Here is a 17,932-nt window from a genome sequence, read left to right as displayed (position 1 = left end):
TTTTATTTACCATTTCAGCCTGTTTTGCTGTGAGACTATGTTAGAGGCGTCTGCTGGACTTCTGGATTGGAAACGGAAAGGTAGAGCAGGCGGTGAGGACTGCAGTCTGGAAGTACAAGACCTGGGGTTCACAAGCACAATGGAGAGAGCTGGAGCCACGGGCTCGAATGAGGCCATCGAGGAAGAACACACAGACCAAGAGAAGGAAGCCAGTGGAATTCGGATGTGATTCAAGTGGAGGGACAGAAAAGGCAGCAGCAAGGGAGATGAAGACGGGCCCTCAGAAGTGGGAGAAGCAGAACAGAAGTGTAGTGAAGAAGCCCAGGGGGTTGTGAGTTCAAGGAAGAGAACGGAGTAAGAAGTCAAATACGAGGACAGCTCCTAACTGAACTCGGCAATGAAAAGGTTATCGATATGCTCTAAAGCTTTTACTAAAGTAAAAGCTGGACAGGAAACCGTATTGCTGTGAGCAAAGAAGTGAATGGTAATGGAGAATGAATTAGCGAGAGGCAGAATGACCTTCAGTCGGAAGGCATTCAGCAAGAAGAAACATGAAAAATTTATAGGCAAGGCCAAATCAGGAATATTCCATAGGCTTTAAAAATATTGTGGTCTTGTTTTGTTTTGTTTTGTTTTGTTTTGTTTTGTTTTACAGTGAAAACGCCACGATTATGTATGCGGGCTCCTACTTAGGAGCATACCCCTGGACCGATGGCATCAGCCTCACTGGGAGTTGGTCAGAAATGCAGATTCTCAGGCCTCACCTCACACCCACAGAATCGGTCTCCACTTTACCCAAGATCCCTGGGGGATTCCTGCCCGTCTCTCCCTCTCTCACTCACACACACTGAATTCAGAAAAGCACAGATCCAGGTTACATGTTAGAATAATCAGAACTGAGAGAGGAGAAGGAGTACAAGGTGTGCGAGGAACGGGGAGAATGAAATCAGGGACAGGATGAACAGTAAGCTTTAGAAAAGAAACCAGATTCACTGAAATGGAGGAAATGCAGGAAATGGAGAGCGGGAGAATCCAATTTGATGGTCACTATGTCTTTGGGGTTTTTTTTTAGGGAGGCTAGGTCATGCACTAAAGTGAAGCAACATCCCTCCTGGTTTAAAATTCTAGTTAGGTCCATCTACAAAACACTACATAGGCGTGTCTCTGTGGAGGTTAATGATAATACAATATAATCATATGTAATATGATTATATATATATATATAACAAAATATATATAATAATCAAAGGCACATGACTCAAAAAAAGTTAAGATGCAGTCTGGCCTCCTTAACACAACACGTTAGGGCTTTGAAACTTGACCTGACCTGCACCCCCACCCTGGCCACAGGCTGCTTAACGGGACGAGGACCACTCATCCTCCTGTAAAATGGCCCATGTTCCTCCGGTCCTCGATGCCTTTCCCCACACAGTCCTTTCCTCTTTTCCGCACCTGCTGAAATGTTATCTGTGCCTTCTTTGTCCAGAGCACAATTAACTGCTTCTTTTTTTTTTTTTTTTTTTTTTTTAATTTTTTTTTTTTTTTGGGACAGAGAGAGACAGAGCATGAACGGGGGAGGGGCAGAGAGAGAGGGAGACACAGAATCGGAAACAGGCTCCAGGCTCCGAGCCATCAGCCCAGAGCCTGACGCGGGGCTCGAACTCACGGACCGCGAGATCGTGACCTGGCTGAAGTCGGACGCTTAACCGACTGCGCCACCCAGGCGCCCCAACTGCTTCTTTACGTAGCCTCTATGTTACTGTTTTTAGAGCATCCGCGTCTGTCTGCCTCCCCCTGCAGTCAGTACTCAGTTCCCAGCTGGGTGCACACACTGGGAACATCAGGAAGGGACAGTCTCTGATACAACTTTATATCCCACTTGACACAGAGTTCAAGGGCTTTCATTACATTCCATCACGGTGAAATCATTAACAGAAAAGGTCAAACATCAGGGAGGTAAGAGGAGACCTTCAAACACAAGACAGAAACTCATCCTTCTGACAGGCGTTCTGAATAACAGGACCATTTCGCTTTTTACACATGTAGATATACTAGTTATTCTACACAGGACCTGGGAAATACTGCCCAACAGAAACAGATGGCCTTTACCATCCTCTCTCTCCAGGAATCTTTGTGCCTGTTAATAAGTGTATCAGGGTGCCTGGCTGGCTCAGTCAGTACAGCGTCTGACTCTTGATTTTGAGATCGTGAATTCGAGCCCCATGTTGGGGGTAGAGATTATTAAAAAAAAAAAAAAAAATTTAAATCTGTAAAAGAAAATAATCAAATAAGTAGGGGGGAAAATATGTCTAACTATGACCTATAGGAGCTCAGAACATCTCCCTTCAATACCTTGTCCTCTCTAATGTTCGTTAGACAATTCCAATTAAATGAGCGTGAGCTCAGAACCAAGTAGCGTCACAAGTGCTCAACAGCTCATCAAGGACAAGATACGTGGCTCCTACACACAAGCACCACAAACTTAGCGGCTCACTTTAATAATTTTTAATGTTAATTTATTTTTGAGAGAGAGAGAGAGCATGAGCAGGGGAGGGGCAGAGAGAGAGGGAGGCACAGAACCCAAAGCAGGCTCCAGGCTCTGAGCTGCCAGCACAGAGCCCGATGAGGGGCTCAAACCCATGAACCATGAGATCATGACCCAAGCCAAGGCCAGACGCTCAACCGACTAAGCCACCCAGGCGCCCCATCGGCTCACTTTAAAAACTAGAAGTAGGGGCGCCTGGGTGGCTCGGTCGGTTGAGCATCCAACTTCGGCTCAGGTCATGATCTCGCGGTCCGTGAGTTCAGGCCCCGCGTCGGGCTCTGTGCTGACAGCTCAGAGCCTGGAGCCTGTTTCGGATTCTGTGTCTCCCTCTCTCTGACTCTCCCCCGTTCATGCTCTGTCTCTCTCTGTCTCAAAAATAAATAAACGTTAAAAAAATAATAATAATAATTAAAAAATAAAATAAAATAAAATAAAATAAAATAAAATAAAATAAAATAAAATAAAATAAAATAAAATAAAATAAAAATAAAAACTAGAACTAGACGGAGTGCCTGGATGGCTCAGTCAGTTAAACTCCAACTTTGGCTCAGGTCATGATCTCGCAATTCTTGAGCTCGAATCCTGCGTCAGGCTCTGTGCTGACAGCTCAGAGCCTGGAGCCTGCTTCAGATTCCGCATCTCCCTCTCTCTATGCTCCTCTCCTGCTCATGCTCTCTCTTTCTCAAAAATAAACATTAAAAAAAAATTTTTTTTAATAATAAAAAAAATTTACTGCATTTAATGAGGAGTCAGAGCAACTATTCATTTTTTTTTCCCCTGATCATCCAAGTTTTCTTTAGTGAGCACACAATTTATCTGCCTTAATTCTACAATTCAGAGGTCTTACTAATTTAGGCCTTTAGTCATTCCCAACCACTAGGGGAAAAAAAAAAAAAAAAAAAAAAAAAACTACTCCAAATAGTTCATTCCACAGCCTTAATTTCAGTCTAGGGCTTCTAACCACAGGCCCCATCTTCCTCACTAATATTCGCTCTAGAACACATTCTCTCAGCTTCTTCTCTTGGGAAGAAATGTGACCTACCTGGATCTCCTCCCGAGAAAGCTGCATTGAGTTCTGCACGAAGTCTGCGGGTTCCTCCCATCCTCCTTCCTGGGTCTCCAGGTTGTGGTAGTAATAGTATCCACCCTTCACCCAATGCTTCACCCATTTGCTGTTGTTATCTCCTGACAGAAAATAAAGGAAAGATAAAAGAAACCCAGAGCCACACTTCCCACACTCCTATGTTTAAAACAGCAGGGTTATTCTGGCTGCATTAACAGTCTAAATAGAACCATTCCAAAACCCTGTTTCTTATATCTCTAAGAGTAAAGGGGCATCCTGAGTCCCTCCAAAATGATGGCTTTGTAATGTCTCAGCTCACTCATTTCAACGTCATAAAAAGAAAATTGTGGAACTAACCTTGACTAACTTTATTCCTTCTAAAGCCTGCGTGTAAGAACTTGGCACGTCAGAAAACTAATCTGATAAAAAGATTTGCAACCATTCAGCCTCTCCAGTTAATAAAAAAAAAAAAAAAAGGCCATGCAATGGGATGAAAAATCTTACCTTTATTCCCCCTCCTTCTGAAGATTAACTACTTTTAACTAGCATCTATTGGATTAGGTAATCAGAACTAATGACACCCTATGAAAGACAACTAGTCAAATATTTTGATCCTTCTTGCTTGCCTTTTCAGAAACTGACCTTTTTAACACAGCTGCCTTCGCAGGGGAGGGGGTGTTTTTTTGTTTTTTAAATAGAGCCATTACCTCCTCAGGGACTTTAAAACAAGCCTGCCTTCCAAGCTTCTGGACTAAGACACCTGTCCCTACAGCTGCCCCCAGAGATTCGAGCTCTTCCTTTCAGGGCACAGATTTCTTTCCCAATAACTCACCTGCTGCCAGTTTTTTCTTCTTGGCCTCAGCAAGGTCACTCTGGTAAGTGTCACCACACTCAGGGATGACTCCATACAAGCCGACATCAGGGGAACGAAGGGCGCTCAGTGTTTTGCCCACATCACCACTGTCCACCGCCTCATTGATGGCATAGATTCCGAGGGCAACTATCCCAGAAGAGAAGGGTCACGAGAATAGTTCAGAAGTGTCTAAATGCACACACTGTGTCACCATGGCAGACTGTCCCCTGCCCCACTCCAGCTATCAAGCTGGAAGACTGGGATAGGGGACACCGCACTACCCCCTCCCCCCCCCCCCCCCCCCAGAAACAGAAATAAAACACCCATACGTACACCTCTGTGCTTCCTGGGTGTCTTTGTTGGACTGCCAGATTCCACCTTGAATCTCATCCAACCATAACACCGCTGACTCATCCTGGGTTTCCTACACACCATTAAAGCAAAACAATATCAGAGTCATGACATTAGGGTACAAGAGATCAAGAGGACTTCTGAGACTCAATTAGAGGCAGAAGAAGTTCCAAACATACAAGACACATCGAACAGCCAACTGGAAGAGGCTGGGCATCGAAACCTGGTCAAAGCTTATGAGACACGCCTCAGATGCAGGGGACGGATTCCATGAACATGGATGCAAGTGGCTCAGGAAGTCACGAGCAGCTAGGAGCGGCAAAGGACCAAACTGGGAAGGGACCTGGGACTTCGTTAGTGCGACGAGGGCCACGGCACGAATAGGAACATGTGGTACTTTTTTAGAAGGCCCCTTTGACATCAATATTGAAAGGAAGTTAATATTCTCTATGACTGCTGTTTTTAAGATTGCCAGACTTCACCACAGGTAAAGCCAGGAGTCATTACAGGCAATCTAAACTTATCCCCAGCTTATATTCTAAACCTTGAATGTTACGTCAGTTGTTGGAAACTTAAAAACACATTTCCACACAGAAACATAATAAACAGTGATTAGTTTGCTCAGCATGGCCAACAAAAGTCTCACTGGTCCACAGTGCAGTCCAGGTTGAATACTGGGGATTGATAGGAAATAAAACCAGTGGCTTGCTTCCCTCTTTCTAAGTAAGTCTTAGACATTTTTTTTAAGTAGCTTATTGGCAATCGTTTGCGCTGAAAGACATGTCAAACAGACTGGGATTGGCAGAATTGTCCTCCGGTATCTTCTAATTTCCAAGAATCTGGCTAACACTCTGTGACTTGGGCACGTCACTAGGGATTAGCCCCAGGTACTCACTGCTGTGAGGGGACAGATTCTACCATTCCACCTGTGTCAGTGTCAGAGTCAGAACTGAAAACCTCTGATACCAACTTAGATTTCAGTGGTCATACTGAGGTTACAGAAGTTTCAACCGTCTCCCAACAGTGAGGGTCCTCTGTTTGTTAATGTCTCCAAAAGTCTTAATAGAAAGCACCAATACTAAAGATTAATACAGCAGTCTTCTCCAGAAAAGGCAAGACACCTCAGGTTTTGAAGTGGCCAGGCTGTGAGAGTCATGTTTGAGGTGATCCTGGCAGATCCAATAAAATTAACTGTTTCTCAGGCTCGAGCTAATAGCATTTGGGGTAAATAGCAGATCAAAACTCCATTCTAAGTGCTTGGTGTACATATAACCTGCCAAGGCACCAATGAGACAACCGGGAGCAGGAACTACAATTACGCTGCCAGACGAAGCAGGGCAAAGCAGACCTTTTCAGTGTCCTCAGGAGGCCCAACAGTCTAGCAAAACCTCAGAGGAAGCTTCCCTTTCCTCCCACATTATTGTGGAGAGAGACACAATGTTTCAATCAGCAGAGCGAGGCAGTGGCCAAAGCACCTTGGTGACAGGAGAAAGCCAAAGGAAGCCATGGGACGTTGAAAGCTGTGATGTATTCCTTTCAAATGCAGAGTTTTAGGAAGAAAGGTCATTTAAGCAAATTAAGGTAAATGCTGGGCTTAGAATCTTAAGAGGCGCTGTCCCAATTTTAAGAAACTGACACTGGGGGAAGGAAATGAGTACACGGACAAATAGAATGCATGAACATATAACCTAAGAGCTTCAGAAGTTAGTACGTTCCTACCACTAGTCACTTTCTGGTACTGAAAACAAAACGGCCGCACCCGATCCCCCTAAAATCGTATCAATAAATACTGGAAATGCTAAGCAATAGTTTCAACGGGAGACAATATGGTGAGTCAGCTCCAGGTCTGTGACAACGTAAACTGAGAAATCACACACTAGAGGGCTGGAGGCGTAATCTCCAGAAGAGGTAGCCTGAAAGTCGTCGCACATAAAAACAAAAGTATTCCCACAGAACCAGGCCCTTTTTGGTTCATTTTTAGGCTAATCGCACATCAGATACCCCTGAGCAGAAATCTACTGTACACAGAGCTGGGAGGTTTGGCACAATGTCCCCTGCATTCAGAGAAAGGCCCAGCTTACCAAGAATTCTGACCATTCCGAGTTGTGCCTTCTCTGCCCCAGGCAGACTGAGGCAAAACAATCAAAACAAACACATGCACGCTCCCCTAAGAAGCAGGCGGGCGAGAGCAGCGGAAGCAGAAGCGAGAGAAGGGAACAGATGGGTGTGTCGGGTGTGGCAGGGAAAGATGATATAGGAATGGCCGTCACCAGACTGAAGGAGGAAAGAGACACACACCACCTCATCCCAGTGTAAGGAAAGGACAGGTTCTCTCAGCTCCAATCAGATCAAATAAGATGACAAAAAACCCAGATGCCCCCACACACTCTAAAGAGACCATCCAAGATTGACACAAATCATTGAGCAGAGAGTTAAAACTCTAGGCTAGATACCGTGGAGAATACCGAGGTAAAAGACTTAAAGTGAAAATGCTACATAAAATATACTGAAATTCTGCCCCTTAACAAGGCTGCCACTTGCACACTGGCTGCATTCAGAAGAGGTAAAGAGACAGAAACCAGAAATAAGAACCAAAAAGAGTGGGCAATGATTGTAGGTAAATATGGGGAAAGGAAAGGGAGAAGGGGCAAAGAGTGGCCATTCTGTGTGTGTGTGTGTGCACAGCACACACTCACACGCCTCCATAGGGCACTTCTTACCCCTTAAGTCTCTCCTGTTACATGGGGCATGATTTGCATGTGTGACGACAAATAAAATATTATTAAATTATTAACGAATATTAATTTAATATTAAATAACATTGAGATATTACTTATCATCATACATGCAAACCATGCCACATACACACACACACAAACTACACCATACATATACATACACACGTCAACACACACATACATGCATCTATACAACACACGCATCAACAATGCAACACAAGCACTCAACAATCCGAAGAGCAGTCCTATGGCCCGCTGGACTGGCTATTAATCCTTTAGTTGCTGCACAGCCAAAGCCCAGGGAAAGAGCAAGAACCGGGGGTGGCACACATTGTCAGGGCAGCAGCAGCGGACCGAACAAAAGTATCTCAATATTCCAACAACTGGTACGGTCGCACTGGTGCACACAGCTGATTTTTAGCCACGTGCACGTATGTATGTACACACACCGTAGCGGGGGGAGCAGAACAGAGAGTTACAAGTCATTCACACCTGTAATTACAAAAGGAGCCCTGGAGACTCCCTGATGTCCATGTCTTAGCATGCAGATATTACTACCCAATGACTAGGAATCTACTTTAACAAGTATTGCAAAAACACTAAATTTAAATGAAGAGAGAAGTGACCATCAGTGAAAATAGTACAGTAAGGACTTCTGAAAATCCTCTCCTACATAAAAGCAACAAAAACACTGGCAAAAATCATCAGAGGCAACTTTTTCAAAACTACGTAAATTGACCAAATGCTTGCAGTAATCAGTTTATCCAAGAATAACCGCTGAATTTCATTAACAACTGTGAGCTTTGTGGCATTTCAAATGGCCCCATTTCCATCTGCCTCCCTCCACCACACACACACACACACACACACACACACACACACACCTCCCTCAGAGCCCCTTCTATTCCCAGAGAACTGTCACCAGCTGACCTGGTAGGTAGATCCCTAGAAGACCAAGCAAGGCTGTCTTCATCTGAACTGACTTAGAGCATGCCCTGTGCAAACAGCCTTTTCTCCAGGGGCATTTATCAAAAACAGTAAGAGGCACTTGTTTAACATCACAAATGTCTAGAGCAGTGGATAAAAATTAAGGCAAACAGTAAGCTAACCAAAAAGCTTAAAAAGGAAAATTTGAGAACGAGATGTCCACAGAGAGCTTTGGAAGCCTCTGACATACTCCTGAGATGGGAATCCAGAAGGCCATAATACATCTGTGAGTTGTGCACATGCTCAGAAAAGATCCGATAAGGCTGTAAGGGCTCACCTCTGGCCAACCTTGAAGTTTTGGGCAAGCATGAAGTGAAGGGTAAGACAGAATTGCAAAGTACCTGGCTGAGTGTTGAAGATGCACCCCAACATGCACACTGGCCCTCAGCAAAAGCTGGGAGCTTTATTGGTTCTAGGCATTTAAAAATACTCTGCCTATGGGCCCCTGGGTGGCTTAGTCAGTTGAGCGTCTGACTCTTGATTTTGGCTCAGGTCATGATCTCACAGTTTGTGAGTTTGAGCCCCATGTAAGGCTCTGTGGTGACAGTGTGGAGCTTGCTTGGGATTCTCTCTGTCCCTCACTCTCTGTCCCTCTCTCTCTCTCAAAATAAATAAACTTAAAAAAAAAAAATACTCTGCCTAACCATTAGATGACTTCTAGCTAATTAAGCAGGCCACATATGACATAACAGGATTGAAAGTCACTAAACAGACAACATTAACAAAAGACAACAATAAACCTTGAGGAAGGGATAGACTCTGATTTCCAGAGTTGCCCCATTATAAAATGTCCAGTTTTCAACAAAAAAATTACAAGACATGCAAAGAAACAAGAAAGCAAGATTTGACAAAGTACAACATCCATTCATGATAAAAATCCTCAACAAAGTAGGTTGAGAGGGGGGTGCCTGGGTGGCTCAGTTGGTTAAGGATCTGACTGTGGCTCAGGTTATGATCTCATGGTTTAGGAGTTCGAGCACCATATCGGGCTCAGAGCAGAGCAGAGCCCGCTTCAGATCCTCTGTCCCCATCTCTCTCTACCCCTTCCCTATTCATGCTCTCTCTCTTTCAAAAATAAATAAAAACTTAAAAATACATACTGTTAAAAAAAAAAAGTAAGTTTAGAGGGAACATGTGTCAACATAATAAAGGCCATATATGAAGAACTCACAGCTAACATCATACTCAATGGTGAAAAACTGAGAGCTTTCCCCCTAAGGTCAGGAACAAGACAAGGATGTCCACTCTCACCACTTTTATTCAACATAGTACTGAAGTCCTAACCACAGCAATGAGAAAGAGAAAGAAATAAAAGGCATCCAAATTGATATGGAAAAAGTAAAACTTTCACTATTTGCAGATGACATGGTATCATATATTGAAAACCCTGAAGTCTCCACCAAAACACTGCTGGAACTGATAAATGAATTCAGTAACATCACAGGATACAAGATCAACATAGAGAAATCCATTGCGTTTCTATACACTAATAATGAGGTAGCAGAAAGAGAAATTAAGGAAACAATCCCATTTACAATTGCACCAAAAATAATAAAATACCTGGGAATAAACTTAACCAAAGAGATAAAAGACCTGAATTCTGAAAACTCAAAAACCACCGATGAAAGAAATTGAAGATGACACAAATGGAAAGACATTCCATGCTCATGGATTGGAAGAATTAATATTGTCAAAATGTCCATACTACCCAAAGCAACCTACAGATTTAACGCAATCCTCATCAAAATACCAACAACATTTTTCACAGAACTAATATAATCCTAAAATTTGTATGGAACCATAAAAGATGCTGAATACCCAAAGCAATCTTAAAAAAGAAAAACCAAACTGGAGGTATCACAAACCCAGATTTCAAGTTATACTACAAAGCTGTTGCAATCAAAACTGTATGGTACTAGCACAAAAAAAAAGACACTTGGATCAATGGAGCAGAATAGACAGTCCAGGAATAAACCCACGATTACACAGTCAATAATCTTCAATAAAGGAGGCAAGAATATGCAATGGGAAAAAGTCTCTTCAACAAATGCTGATGGGAAAACTGGGCAGCTACATGCAAAAGAACGAAACTGGACCACTTTCTTACACCATCCACAAAAGTAAACTCAAAATGGATTAAGAACCTAAATGTGAGACCTGAAACCACAAAAATCCTGTAAGAGAGCCCAGGCAGTAACTTCTCTGACAGGGGCTGGCCATAGCCAACATTTTTCTAGATATGGCTCCTGAGGCAAGGGAAACAACAGGCAAGGGACTACATCAAAATAAAAAGCTTATGCACAGCAGAGGAAATGATCAACAAAACTAAAAGACAACCTACTGAATGGAAGAAGATACTTGCAAATGACATATCTGATAAAGGATTAGTATCCAAAATATGTAAACAACTTATACGACTCAACACCCAAAAAACAATCCAATTAAAAATGGACAGAAGACAGGAAGACACATTTCCCCAAAGACATACAGATGGCTGACACATGAAAAGATGTTCAATATCACTAATCATCAGGGCAATGCAAATCAAAACCAAAATAAGGTATCACCTCACACCTGTCAGAATGGTTAAAATCAAAAGCACAAGAAACAACAAGTGTTGGCAAGGATATGGAAAAAAAAGGAACCCTTGTGCACTGTTGGTGGGAGTGCACACTGATACAGCCACTGTGGAAAGGAGTATGGGGGTTCCTCAAAAATTAGAAATAGCTCTCTCCTTTTCTCCACCATCATGGTATGTGCAGTTCCTCACCATGTCTTCTCAAAGACTCTCAGGATAAAGCAATTCCTGGCCAAGAGACAAATGCAGAATCGTTCCATTCCCCATTTTTCCAGGATGGATGAAAACTGGTAATAAAATCAGGTACAACTCCAAGAGGAGGCACTGGAGAAGAACCAAGCTGGGTCTGTAAGGAATTCCACATGAGATGGCATACATATTTATGCTGCTCATATCCTGTCACTCTATCAGCATCATTACTACCTGAACAATAGACATGTTTTATCCAGGAAATGATTCTTCTGTTACTTTGCTTCTGCACCAGTAGGGTGGTTCAGTAACAAAGATGTGAGATGTTTTGCTTGAAAAAAAAAAATTAAAAATACAACTACCATATGATCCAATAATTCTAACTACTGGGTATTTATCCAAAGAATACAAAAAACACTATTTTGAAAAGATATATGCACCCTTATGTTTCTAGCAGCATTATTTACAATAGCCAAATAATGGAAGCAGCCTAACTGCCCATCAATAGATGAATGGATACAGAAGATGTGGTATTCTCATACAATGGAATACTACTCAGCTATAAAAAAGAATGAAATCGGTGGGGAGAGGGGGGGCGCCTGGGTGGCTCAGTCGGTTAAGCGTCTGACTTTGGCTCAGGTCATGATCTCACGGTCTATGAGTTCAGCCCCGTGTCGGGCTCTGCGCTGACAGCTCAGAGCCTGGAGCCTGCTTCAGATTCTGTGTCTCCCTCCCTCTGTGCCCCTCCCCTGCTCATGCTCTGTCTCTGTCTCAAAAATAAATTTTAAAAAATCACACACACACAAAAAAAAGAATGAAACTGGGGCACCTGGGTGGCTCAATTGGTTGCACATCCGACTTTGGCTCAGATCATGAACTTGCAGATCATGAGTTCGAGTCCCGCATCAGGCTCTGTACTAATAGCTTAGAGCCTGGAGCCTGCTTCGGATCCTGTGTCTCCTCTCTCTGTTGCTTCCCTGCTTGCTCTCTCACTCTCTCTCTCTCAAAAATAAATAAAGATTAAAAAAATTTAAAAAAAAAATGAAATCTTGCCATATGCAATGACATCAATAGAGCTAAAGAGTATTATGCTAAGTGAAGTACGTCACTCGGAGAAAGACAAATACCATATGATTTCACTCATATGTGGAATTTAAGAAACAAAACAAATGAATAAAAAGAAAAAAAGACTCTTAACTACACCAGATGGTTACGAGAGGGGAGATGGGTGGAGGGCATGGGTGAAATAGATGATGGGGATTAAAGAGTACACTTACCATGATGAGCACTGAGTAATGTACAGAACTGTTGAATCATTGTATCATATACCTGAAACTAATGTAATGTAATGTAATGTAATGTAATGTAATGTAATGTAATGTAATTATACTGGAATTAAAATTTAAAAAGGGATTAACAAGAAAAAAAGAAAATTCTATGAAACTACCAAAGTGAAAAAAAGAACAAAACAGGAAAGCATGTTCAAACAGGGGAAAAAAGCAAACAGACTTAAATTTTCTATTTTAAATATGTTCAAAAAATGAAAGGAAACCATGTCTAAAAAACTTAGAGTATAAGAACAGTATCTTACCAGAGAATAGCAATAAAGAAACAAATTATTTTTTTTAAAATGAAATTCTGGAGTTGAAAAGACAATAACTGAGATGAAAAATTTACTGGAGGGACTCAGCAGATTTGAGCACGCAAAACAAAGAGTCAGTGAACTTGAAGATGACAGGTCTGTTTGTGTATTTATTTTAAAGTTTATTTATTTTATTTATTTTGAGAGAGAGAGAGAGAGAGAGAGAGAGAGAGAGAGAGAGAGAGAGAACCCCCAGCAGGTTCTGCACTGTCAACACAGAGCCCAGCTCAGGGTTCAAACCCACGAACCATGAAATCATGACGTGAGCTAAAACCTAGAGTCAAATGCTTAACCATTTGGGCATCCACCCAGGCGCCCGAAGATAGGTCAATTTAAATTTACAGTCTGAGGAACAATATCCAGTCTAAGGAACAGTTATGAAAAAAGAATGAGAAAAAATGAATCAAGCCTCAGAAACCTGTGGACACCATTAATAATATCAATATATGCATAACAGAATTCCCAGAGGGCAACAAGAAAGGGAAGGAGGAATAAAGAATACTGGAAAAAAAATCCGAATAGGCCTGTAACAAACACAGACATGGAAACACATTCTACAAAAACAAACAAACAAAAACATAGGGCCATATGGCTTCGCTGGTGAATTCTACCAAACGTCTAAAGAACAATCACAGCAGTCCTTTAGAAACTCTTCTAAAACCTAGAAGAGGAAGTTATACTTCCCAGTTCATTCTTTGAGGCCGGTATTACCCTGATACCAAAACCAGACACAAAGATATCACAAGAAAACTACAGACCAAATTTAAATTAAGATTTTTGTTCACTAATTTTAGAACTCAGATGATTATTATTTTTTTTTTTAATTTTTTTTTCAACGTTTTTTATTTATTTTTGGGACAGAGAGAGACAGAGCATGAACGGGGGAGGGGCAGAGAGAGAGGGAGACACAGAATCGGAAACAGGCTCCAGGCTCCGAGCCATCAGCCCAGAGCCCGACGCGGGGCTCGAACTCACGGACCGCGAGATCGTGACCTGGCTGAAGTCGGACGCTTAACCGACTGCGCCACCCAGGCGCCCCTCAGATGATTATTTTTAAAACCACTCCCAAAAATGGCTCAGAGGAACTGTTAAGCTGAGGCCTAAAAAAAGCCAATTCCTCCAAATACTTGTCTACACAGCTGGACCTGGCACTATCAAGCAAATTTTCCCTTAACTCCGCCCCCCTTCCTCCCCTTTTGATGGATCCTGAAAGTTACTCCCCTGCAAAAGGAAATGCTTCAAACTCTAGTCACATCCTCTAAAACTTTAACTCCCACGACCCAAACAAAAGGAGCAGTCAGGCTCACAGCATGTGAGAGCAGGTACAAGTTGTGTGCCCCAGTGACTTTCCTTTTTTAGAGGTTTCCTTTTTTAGGGAACCAGACCTAGCTCATTCTCTCAAAGCCCACTCCTCTGTCAGTCAGATCTAAGATTCCTTCTGGACTTATATGGTAGCAAAAACAAACGCCACCACCACTGGCCCTCACAAAATCAGGGCAGCCAGGCCCCGGGTGAGATATTCTAAATCAGGAATAGAGTTAAAGCTTAGGAATCTGTATTTTTAAAATGACTTTTCAGGGGGCGCCTGGGTGGCGCAGTCGGTTAAGCGTCCGACTTCAGCCAGGTCACGATCTCGCGGTCCGTGAGTTCGAGCCCCGCGTCAGGCTCTGGGCTGATGGCTCGGAGCCTGAAGCCTGTTTCCGATTCTGTGTCTCCCTCTCTCTCTCTGCCCCTCCCCTGTTCATGCTCTGTCTCTCTCTGTCCCAAAAATAAATAAAAAACGTTGAAAAAAAAAAATTAAAAAAAAAAATAAAATGACTTTTCAGGGCACCTGGGTGGCTCAGTCGGTTAAGCATCCGACTTTGGCTCAGGTCATGATTTCATGGTTCATTCGTGTCAGGCTCTGTGCTGACAGCTCAGAGCCTGGAGCCTGCTTCGGATTCTGTGTCTCCCTCTCTCTCACACAAATAAATAAACATTAAAAAAAAATTTTTTTTAATAAAATAAAATGACTTTTCAAGTGTTTTCACAATCAGCCAAGTTTGGGAAGCTCTGGTCCAAATGGTCCAAAATTAATATCAAAGACAGAGAACGCCATTTACAACCGCTTCTCACCCAAGTATTTATCACATTAGATCCGATCCCTTTTTCTCAGTTTCCTGACTACAAAATAGGACTTGTGTTTCAGATCACTGACATTCTGCACCATGATGTGCCTCTTAAGTGAAATCTGGTACTTGCTGTATTTATATGATTAGGACATGGTAATGCCAACTACTCTCCTGACAATGCAATCAAAGGAGGCCAATCAACATTACAGTGTTAGCCACGACCCCTCATCCCAGCCCACGCTTACAGAGCCTGCATCGGCGGGAGCATACAAAAGCTTCAATAACACAAAAGTTCTGGTCTGTTTTTCCACCTTTGGTTTCCCAGAAAGAATGTGACCCCCTAAATTAAAAATTTCTTTTGGGGTGGCGGGGGGGAGGCGGTACCTGGCTGACCCTGTCAGTAGAGAGACCCTTGATCTCAGGGTTGTGAGTTGGAGACACCCATTAGGTGTAGAGATTACTTAAAAATAAAATTTAAAAAAAAAAAAAAAGAAAAGAGTTTTCTTTCAGTTCTTCTGCTTGCTACCAGACCTCACTGTAGGGATCCTCTCAGTCAGAAAAGAAAGGTGTGGTCCCCCCTACGTAACTGTTATTACTTAGGAAGAACCTAAAAGGAGATCCGTCACAATTAGAAAAACAGAAGTAATTATGTCTTAATCATGCAACTAACATCTGAGGGCCTACTATATACAAAGCAACTTCCTACTCAGCAACATGAGAAAAAGAGGTACAAATCTTGTCCATTTCCTCAACAACCTAGCTGAGAGGTAAGACAAACTTTTTAAAAGGTATGTTTGTGTTATAATCACCCACAAAAACTTTTATGTTCATAGCAGCATTGCTCCTAATAGCCATGAAGTAGAAACAACCTATGTGTCCATCAGCTCATGAATGGATAAGTAAAATGTGGTACAGCCATACAGTGGAATATAATTTGACAGTAAAAAGAAATGATGTACTCCCAACACATGCTACAACTTGGATAAACCAAGCTAAATGAAAGAAGCCAATCACAAAGGACCACATATTGTATGAGTCCATGTAGACGAAATGACCAGAAGAGGCAAATCCACCAACAGAAGCAGACTGCTGGTTGCCTCGAGCTGGAGAGACTAAGGGAAAATGAGAAGTGACTAATGAGTGCCAGGTTTCTCTCTGGGGTGACAAAAATCTTCTAAAACTGATTGAGGAGAGGGTCGCACAACTCTGTGAACAGAATAAAAACTGCTGAATTGTATGTACGCTTTGAAATGGTGAGATCTATGGTATGAGAGTTACATCTCAGTAAAGCCATTATAAAAAACATGGCATTTATCTACTAAAGCTTATGTGTATTCCCTATGACCCATCCATTCTACTTCTAAATGTACACCTAATTAATAGAAATGATACATATATTTACCAAGAGACATGTACTAAAATATTCACAGAAGCACTATTTGCAATAGCCAAAGAATGGGAAACAACCCCAAATTTACCAACGATGAATATATAACCCTGTGATGGAATAGCACACAACAATGAGAATGAACAAACTCATACATCTTGCAGCTACACAGATGAATTTCACTAACATTATGTTGGGCAAAAGAAACCGGATACAAGAGAGTATAAAATGCTACTTACAGGCAGTTCAAATACAGGCAAAAATCAACCGTGGCATTAAAAATCAGGATAGTGGTTACCAGCAGGTGGGTGAGTGGGGGGTGGACTAGGACAGAAAAGGATGGGGTGGACAGTTCCGTTAAGCTTTTCATAATCTGAGTACCAATTACACAGGTATGCTCTTGAAAATTTATGCCACTTTTAATTCTCATATATACTTACGCAACTTACATAACTTACACAATTTTGGCATTATATTTCAACACAGAATTTACTTAAAGAGACACAAGAGATGTGTCTCCAACAACAGAGAACCACAAAAACACCCAAATATGCACTGTCACGTCTCGTGTCCCTCCAGTGCTCCGAATCCGAAGGTGCCAGAAAACAGTCATTGAGGAAATGAAGGGAAACATTTCCTCTGTCTCTGAAGGGATGAGGGATGAAGTGCTCTGAAGGGAAAAGAACAATTTCAGTGCCACTCACCTGGGCCTTCTCTCTCTTTGCTCTGATCAGCGTGTCTTGGTAATGCTGGGCCACTTCTGCGAGAACCCCCTCAAGTTTAGCGGCAGGAATCTGCAGGGCCTGCAGAGTCTTTTGGGCATCACCTTCATCCAGGGCTTCGTTAATTAAACCAATGGCTAAAATCCCTAAATATGAAGGGACAAAGGGACAAAGGTTATTTTCTTTTAATTAAGAAATTATTTAAACAAATCTAAGTCATCATAAATCCACCCAAGCATTATGATTCAAATCATAACTTGACACCTATAATATTAAGCAGCATTTAATTTTTTTTTAGTATTTATCTCATTTAAAGTAAACTCCCTGGTATCCATATTGCCACTGAAACCTCAAGTCTTTCTGTTTTATTTTTAATTGCTCTACCTGAAAAGTTGAGAGAATTTTGATAAAACTGGCTTTAATAATCTAGCTTTCAAGTACTTTGCAATGTGTAATCAAAACCATTTTTGATTCACAGCAAGTCAGAGTTCAAAGAATCCTAAAAAGTCACCTGATCAACATCTTTATGTAAGAAAAGACTAGGCTTAGAGATTTCTTCTTCAAGATCACACCGCAAACAGGTGGCCGATGGCAGATCCAACCCGAGGGCTCACTAACCAACGGCATTTTTCTTACAGCAAGTACAAACTGAACAAATTAAAACTAAAAACATTCACTCCTTAGGTATCTCAGGCAGCTGTACTACTTCTGTAAAGGCTCGGTGGTAGAAGAAAAATTTGGCTGACCTTTGACCCGAGTTTCTGAG

The 17,932-nt window shown here is 42.1% G+C and overlaps 1 protein-coding gene across 1 annotated transcript in view; it reads right to left on the bottom strand.

Moving 5' to 3' along the window:
- Window positions 1-17,932, bottom strand: part of IQGAP1 (IQ motif containing GTPase activating protein 1) — a 103,990-nt gene that overhangs the window by 29,301 nt on the left and 56,757 nt on the right. The window contains exons 15-18 of the mRNA XM_058736496.1: window positions 17,149-17,312; window positions 4,795-4,885; window positions 4,441-4,608; window positions 3,588-3,730 (exon numbers count right to left, since the gene is read on the bottom strand). Coding sequence (XP_058592479.1) covers window positions 3,588-3,730; window positions 4,441-4,608; window positions 4,795-4,885; window positions 17,149-17,312 — 566 coding nt within the window. The remainder of the gene's footprint in view (window positions 1-3,587; window positions 3,731-4,440; window positions 4,609-4,794; window positions 4,886-17,148; window positions 17,313-17,932) is intronic.

Source organism: Neofelis nebulosa, chromosome 7, assembly GCF_028018385.1.
Source record: "Neofelis nebulosa isolate mNeoNeb1 chromosome 7, mNeoNeb1.pri, whole genome shotgun sequence".
NCBI lineage: Eukaryota > Metazoa > Chordata > Mammalia > Carnivora > Felidae > Neofelis > Neofelis nebulosa.
The sequence above is the reverse complement of the archived record's forward strand: the minus strand, read 5'-3'. Positions and strand labels throughout refer to the sequence as shown.